General features: G+C 41.9%; 1 protein-coding gene across 1 annotated transcript in view; it reads right to left on the reverse strand.

Moving 5' to 3' along the window:
• Nucleotides 1-7,945, reverse strand: part of CEMIP (cell migration inducing protein, hyaluronan binding) — a 53,096-nt gene that overhangs the window by 20,576 nt on the left and 24,575 nt on the right. The window contains exons 12-13 of the mRNA XM_009704835.1: nt 7,583-7,792; nt 1,804-2,009 (exon numbers count right to left, since the gene is read on the reverse strand). Coding sequence (XP_009703137.1) covers nt 1,804-2,009; nt 7,583-7,792 — 416 coding nt within the window. The remainder of the gene's footprint in view (nt 1-1,803; nt 2,010-7,582; nt 7,793-7,945) is intronic.

Genomic DNA, 7,945 nt, shown 5'->3' on the forward strand with positions numbered 1-7,945 from the left:
AAAAAGCTAAAAATATGTTTCTTTGGACAAAACCCCAGTTTGTTCTGAGGACAGAATGGATGATACTGATACAGTCTCAGCAGATTGAGAGTATTTCCAAACAAAAGAAATCCCATGAAGATTTTTAGCTGTTAGGCATCAATCAGCTTCTAACTGTCTCATTTTCAGGATGGAAGTCTGGCTCCAGAGACTTTCTTATTGACTTTTTGTGGGTCAGAAATTTAGCCTTTTTTTTGGTGTAGATTTTCTGTCCCCCTCCAACTACAGCAGAATAAATGCCTAGAGAAAAATCTGAACTACAGGCAGAAGTGTTCCTGTCTCCCAGTAGCTTCAACACAGCACCAGCACTCTGTGGTCTCGAGACAAATCTTCACCGTGGAAGACCTCCCATTCTGTTGCAGAGGGGTCTTGTCCTCAAGATGATCCACCATCAATTTTGAAATCTTAAAGGCAAGCTTGACATCCAGCTTTTAATGGAAAACACTCTGAAAACAATGTGGTTCCACAGATCTGCTCCAGACCACTTGCTATGCTCCCTGGACTACAGCTGCGGGTCTGCTTGCCTAGCTGCTAAGCACACAGGTTTTACTTTAAGAGTTTAGCACTCTCTCAAGAAGAGCTGGGGGATGGGAGAAGAAAAAGAAAGCTAATTAGCTGCCTAATATGCATCAAAATGAGTAGGCTCCCTGAACAGCCAGTAATTAGCAATGAAATCATATTCCTAGGATGTGTACCTTGATTTTGGGGCAGAAAACAACTGGAAAATCATGGAAAGAAGGGCTAAAACAGCCTTCAAGAGCTCAGTGAGTCCATACCTTGCCTTATGACAGAATCAACTGCAAGTACAGTAGTTGTGACTGGCATTTCTCTAATCTGTGCTTAAAAATTACTGCTAATGAAGAACCCATTAATTCCTCTAAGAAAAAATTCCAATGCTTAACTGTGTGGCCAAGCTGGTTGTGTTTCTTCTATACTTCACTTGAATTTTTTCTATAAGGCAACAGAACTGCAAAAAGAACTTGTAAAATCCCTTCTTATTGCAAATGCTTCTATAATCCTCATCTAAACTTCAGTTGGCATGTCTGAAGAACTTAGAGGAAAGGATCTTGTGAAAAGGGAGACGAAAGGCATTCGGCATTTTTCAAGTTTGATACAGTGTTTGTGGCAAATAGAAGTTTTGAGAAACATTTTCATGGAAAGATTTTCATAAGCTCATGTATAGACAGACTATTAGAGATCCAATGGGTGCATACAGTCTTTGATCTTTTATTGTCAAGTTCCAATTCTGTGATAAAGTGCATTTATTATATCATTTTGTTTTCACTCCACAGTTTGGGCAGACTGTGCCAAATGAATGCATAATGCCAATGCCATATCATTAAACAGTATCCCTTCTTCACAAATAATGACTTTTGAATTAATGGGAGTATTTTCAAAATCGGCTGCCATTTGAAATGAACACAGAACCCAGCCCATTCTGAACTCACCAACTTTTTGCTGAGCCATTAGGATCAAGACTCCATAAGGCACAAGGCATCACCATGTACTTTGAAAGAGAGTTTTTCAGTGTCTGACGTAGCAACCATCTCAGTTGACTTTATGCTAAAAATGAAAATTACACCCTAGCTGTGTAGGCATCTGAATAGCACAAGTATAAAGATCCCAAGGAGACAGCTCTCCCAACCTTTGGGACATGCAGCCCAGATTTCTACAGATGACTACATGATCATATACACATAATGCTATCTTCTATGGCTAAGTCCTGCAAAGAAAAGAAAGAAGAAAAGGAAGGCTCCCACTCACCTGCAGTCCTGCCTGGGTTTAGGGATGTACCCCGGGTAAGCACCCTCCGTGATCAGCTTGCACATCCTGCTGTCTCGGTCGGAGGGGAGCAGAGTGCTAGGTTTAACAAGGAGTCCAAGGCAGTGATCAAATGTGTTGCGCTCTTCTGGTCCATCCTCCGTAAAGAAGCAATGGCCCAGTGCATCATAACCCACAACATCCTTCACCTGCATGTACAAAACAAAGGTCAGTGTTCAGGTTTCGTGCTTCACCCACTGCATAATAAGAAGAAACTTTACAGCAAGGGCACATAGGAACCTCAGTATCCTCTTGAACTCAGGGTGTATAAGCAAAAACAAAAGCAAGATCACTCTCTGCTCCTGAGCTTATAGTCTAAGCAGTAACTCCAACACTTAAATTTAATTAGAACTTGTCATCACCTAGGAAATGCTCATTCCATTCTTTTGTCAGTCTGTGAAATCAGAGACTGTCTTAGCATGAGGCTGGAAAAAACATGGGGTGGGGGATGAATGGAGGATGTTAGATGTTCAAATCACATCTGGGCTCATTCATCTTCACGTGGAGTTACATGAGCAGCTACATAAAATGCATCTGAAAAATGCAGCTGAGCTGAAAAAATATTTTTTCAGGCTATCAGAGGGGCGGCAAGTTGTTTTCCAGACAGGCTGGCTTGTTTTAGGTTTGACCTGATCCTTTTTTCCAAGTTGTTGACAGAAGTTTACTTGACCCTGAGACAAATCAGCTGGTGTTAATCAGTACTGTTCTGGTTTTGGTTTGAATGTTGTTAACGTCAGGACACTGTTGTGTTGGACAGAACAATACCCATCACACCACTGGAAGATCTGAGAAAACAATTTCAGGAGCAGATCTGTGAATTCGAAGCCTAAGGCTAGGACTGGCTGGGAAACAACAGCCCTCAGACACACGGCGTCCAGCAAGTCAGTTGTTAGTGGATATGGCTGGGATATGGAAAATTAATTTCAAGTCTCCATTGTCCAGGTGAAATGCTGGCTCTCTCCTTGCTCTGCCCATCAGCCATCACCCATCAACCACCTTGGACTTAGGAAACCTTCCTGGCAAACCTGAGTCTGACACCAGCGTGTTCCTAAAAATTCTTCTGATGAAACAGCCGTTGCCAAGGGGAAAAAGACAATATGAAACTAGATAGAAGATCTAGTCTTTATGGTGTCATTGAGAGCCCTGGGTGCTCAAGTGCCTGAATTACTTTTGTAAACAGGCCTGAGACTCCTCTGTCATCTTCATGCCTCATTCTCAAGACAAGGAGCACCAATTTAAAATAAAACCCCAGGACTAGTGTTGAAATGATTACAAATATGTTTTCACAGAAGAACGAACACTTTGCTTGCCAAATCTGTTACAAGCTTACATCTGCACACACATCTATTATGTATCATCCATGCTCCAGTGTAAATACTGAAATCTCTGAACACGAGTCATCACAGTAAATTAAACATAGCTAAAATGACCTGCAAAGCAGTGCATTCCTTTAAGCTACCCACTGAAATTTACTACTAACTTCCCTGATCTAATTAGATGATAGCTTTTGCAAGGTTTAGGCTACTTTATTTAAGTGTAAAATGCATGTACTAGACTGAACTGTCCCCTTGTGGAAGAATGAGCTGTCCCAGCCTTGTAATGGTAAAGGTTTACAGGATAGAAAAACATTTCAGGAGAGTGAGCTATCTTCAGAAGTTTTCCATCATGTAGAGGAAGTCTGTTAACTACAGAGATGTCAGAATTGCACATAAACAGCCACCAAAACCTATTAGCTTTCTCTCACACAACAGTAATACTGGAAAGACATGTAGGTAATGGTGCTGTGACATTCAGATGATGGAAACAGTTTCCCTAGAGAAATGTTAGCCATTTTGTATGGCCATTTATCTTTCCAGCTGGCACAGCACTACACCAGAACTGGGACGTGAAATCCTGTAGTGACCAGACTTTAGCTGGGACAAAGCCCACCTCTGTGCATGGGGAGTAACATCACAGGGGATTGCATCCTCCAGTACGGCGAGAGAGGAGTGAAGCAGAGAGAAGGGTGTGCACTGGCAGAGGGGCTCAGAGCCAACAAATGCCCGTTGTTCTTCTAACCCATCCCTGAAAGCCCACAGAACAACACGGAGTTATCAGCCAGGGACCTGGTCCCTAATATATTTGTCACCCTCTGTTTGATTAATTACTTTCCCTGTATCTCATGTCTCGGTCAGCTCTGACTTAGTTTCCTGTGCATGTTTTCATGCACAAGCCCAGTACTGAAATGCTCAGATAGCAAACAAGATGCTGGTTCCAAAATCACTTTTCCAATGGATTGAATTTTTTATTTGATTAAAACCTTCCTAATAGACTATAATGTTACTTTAACCATGAGTAATTTATGGCCATATAATGCCCTTCATGGTAAAACAATTGCTGTACAGTATAGCTGGATTAGTAAAAGCAGATACCACTGAAGCAGTTAGATAGCACAACCTCTTATTCCTTGAAGCACAGCTCTGCCCTGGATTCTCCCAGGCTGTTTATTGACCTCCATTTAATTTCTCTCCCCAACGGCTCTTTCTGTTTTAGCTTGCACACTGGGATCCAGTGGAGAGAGTGGGAATCAGAGCAAAGTTTCATCCCTGGGATTGCAGTGGCGTAACTAGGTGGTTTTATGGCCAATATATTAAAGAAAACATTGGGTAATTATTGCATTTTCAAACAATAATTATGGTGAAGAAAGAATTTCTACAGATTTGTTTCCAGAAGGACCCTTGCTCCTTCCAGCGAACATGAATTTGCAGACAAGTGCAGAATAGCCCATCAATGGAAGTGAGCTAATGTTGAGAGAGTGACTTTTAGCACACAGTATAGACCCACAGAAAAACATTGCTGTCATCAGGAATAATTGGACACTCTTTTCTCCTAGTGTTTTCAGTATGAGTATCTCTGAAGTGACATGAGAAAAGTGATAGCAAAGCAAGCAAGGAAGCCTGTATGTAAACTACCAGCCTGCTTTAATGACAGTTAAAAAATAACTGGTGCCCTTTTCCCATTTGTTAAAGCATTTGCAGGGGTACTCAACCACAGTCATGGAAGAAGCCCCTCTGAAATCGATGGCTTAATGTTAAGGACATCATTAAGTACTGTCCTTTGCTGAGGTTTAATAACCCAGCCAGATTTTTTTGAATGGTTGTTTCCAAAGTGTGATTTGTGCACATCATCAAGGCAAATTTTCCGTCAGCAAAGTATGCTTTGGATCTATCTGATCTCAGAGGGAATGAATGTTACCTGGGGAAAGACAGAGCTCAGCACTGTTTGCACAAACAGTGTTCATGCATGTAGAAACAGGTAGCATTGCTCAAGTAAGAAGATAACAGGCAACTAAGAAATGTATAGAATAACTATTGTAATAATCAGAGACCAGTGTGTGGACGTCTGTGAATATATCCGGGGCAGAAGGAAGAGGAAAGGAAGGAAAAGAGAGTCTGAAAGCAGATGAGGAGATTGTGGTGAGATCATCTGATGAATCAAGGCATGGAGCTGCTGACTGCAGATGTCTATCACAGAGCAAGGAAACAACATTTAAGTGATGCAACCTTTGGCACACGTCTTCTGTGACGCAACTGAGCAAACTTGGTCAGGTTGCTTTATTTCATGGGGGCTTTCTTTTCAGCTGTCAGCAATAATTATATGGTTAAAATAAAAACCAGGTGAAATATTATGAGTACTGTTTAGTAACCACACATTTTGATAAACTATAATCAACAGAGATTAAATTTTTGACTAACGTTTCAGATTATATGTCCTAAATGCTAAGATTTCTCTAAGGTGCCTTCTCATGAAGGTAAAACATGGTCATTTAGGGAATTGTGGCCGTTGAGTAACAGCAAGAGAATCAAGATGCTTTCAGCAGCTACATCAGCCTGTCTAAATTTCATCATGCCATGTTGGCCAGAAAAGCCTAAGCACATGGATCCCTAAGCCATGGATCCCCCATGGCACACTTGTCACTTGGAGAATGCACAAGAGACAGAACTATTTCCAAATGCTCTATATGAACCCATCCGTTTGACCAATAAGAAAAATACTAGGGTCTGGGTATTTGTTTTGGCGAGTATTAGTCAACAGGGAATGAAGATCTCACATTAGATGCAGAAGCAGGGCTTTAGCTGGTCTGCAGCTCATCAACAGCTTTGCAACCTCTGTGCAGCCAGAGAATGTGGTTTTGGTGCCACTGGTAGCAGCCCACGATGGTGTGACAAATGACTCCCACAACGCTGCCCTTCCACTCCGCACGTTAATCGTACACTGAGCCCCTGTACTGGTGACTTTGAATTGGGAAGTTGCCATATGACCCTGAATGCCTTATATAATTTATATAGCAGAATGTCTTTTTTCTTCAGAAGCCGTGTTCACTTGGTAAGTTTGTAGGATCATGTTATAAACTTAGAAGGATAGAGGTCAAACCCAAAACCTCAGATTCAGAAATAGAGATAAAAGATGCTCTGCTTCTGAAGCTGCAATTTCAATACGCTCTCTTCAACTTCTGTGCATTTTAATTATGCCTGTGACTTTCTCTTCCAATGTTGCCACTTTTAGAGGTTGTAGCCTGCAGTCCTTGCCAAAAGACTGTAAGATGAAGCCCTTCATATGCTGGAGTCAGTAAAGGAGGAAGAATCCATCAGCAAGTAACGGGCAAAAATCATGTCTTAGCTAGGTGATGAAAGCAAATGCTATTCCTCAAATAAGTTTGAGGAAAATAGATTCTTACAGGCTCCTACTATGAGATGGCATAGTAACTTTAAAACAGTGGTATGGATATGAACTCCTAATGCACAGTGACCATCCAGGTTACAACTGCCAATGATATGTCGTCTCTTAAAACTCTGTTACATATGGTAGCAGGGCTCTTGACTGTACAAATGCTCCTTCTTGAGGGCTCTGATACACTTCTTTGGAATACACTGTCCTTTTCCTACAGAAATCTTGCCATTTTAAGACTTCGTATTTGAGCTGAAGTTGTCTAGCCAAACCTAATGTTTATTTCACACATTTAATGGCTCTGCTTTTGGGATAGATTTCTGCACATTTCCTGAATATGGGTAAGAAGAAGCCATCAGAGGTGGGATAAGAGTGAGGAAAACCTTTTGGGGTTATGTGGCAGCCTCCAGGATGCTCAATAAGGAAGCATTGTTTTCCCTCTGCATCCTTATCCCAAAGAAGGTGGCACCCCTACATCTGGGGAGAATCTGAACATGTTCTTACCATCTCCGGTGTTCTGTTACTCATCTGGTAAGCATAGGTCATTTTATAGATTTATCCTAAAAGATTTCTTGTTTTGGAGGGCAACTGACAAATCAGAGCTCTGTGAGTGTTTAATGTTGTGAATGGCATTGCAAACACAAACCTTTATTACAGGAAAGATGAAGCACACTTAAACCTTCTGATTATCCTCTTTAAATAGCAAGCTCTGACTATAGATAGATCGAACTACTCATTAGAGATGGGCTGCTCTGCAGACATTGCTGCACGCAGACAAAAGCTCTGCCCGCTCTGAGTCACGCACAGCCTCCAGTGCCACATTGGCCACCTCCTTTTTAATGCAGGTTGAAATATGCCTGGAACATATAACTACATAATCAGGATGGGGGGAGGAGTCAGACACTAGCTCCAACAATAAAACACATCACGCTGCAATAATTCAGCTGTATTCATGCTATGAGGAAATGTTTTGACAAGTGCCTTGATCTCTAAGGTAGGTCCTGGGGCTTCTTACCAGCAAACCATTGGATCCATGGACTGTGACACAGCGGGAGAAGGTATGGTGGATGGAGACATCCTTCACGTACGTTGGAGGGTTGTAGCCTCCTTTCTCATCCACATCTCCAGCCATATGGAAGTGAATTGGGTAGTGTCCCATTGTCTGCTGTCCCATATATTTCAGTTCTAGACCTTCAATGTGGGTAGCCTTAAAATTAAGAGCAATCTAGAGAACAACAGAACATCAGTCAAGAACTATAAAAGACTGTTGAGGGCAAGAAGGAGGGGACTACAGGGATAAGACGGTATCTGGTAGAGAGATTTACTGTGTGGAAGGGAGTGTATGGCTGCGGAGGGAGGGGAAGAGGGGTGGGGTGGC

The sequence above is a fragment of the Cariama cristata genome, unplaced genomic scaffold, assembly GCF_000690535.1.
Source record: "Cariama cristata isolate BGI_N322 unplaced genomic scaffold, ASM69053v1 scaffold2560, whole genome shotgun sequence".
Lineage (NCBI taxonomy): Eukaryota > Metazoa > Chordata > Aves > Cariamiformes > Cariamidae > Cariama > Cariama cristata.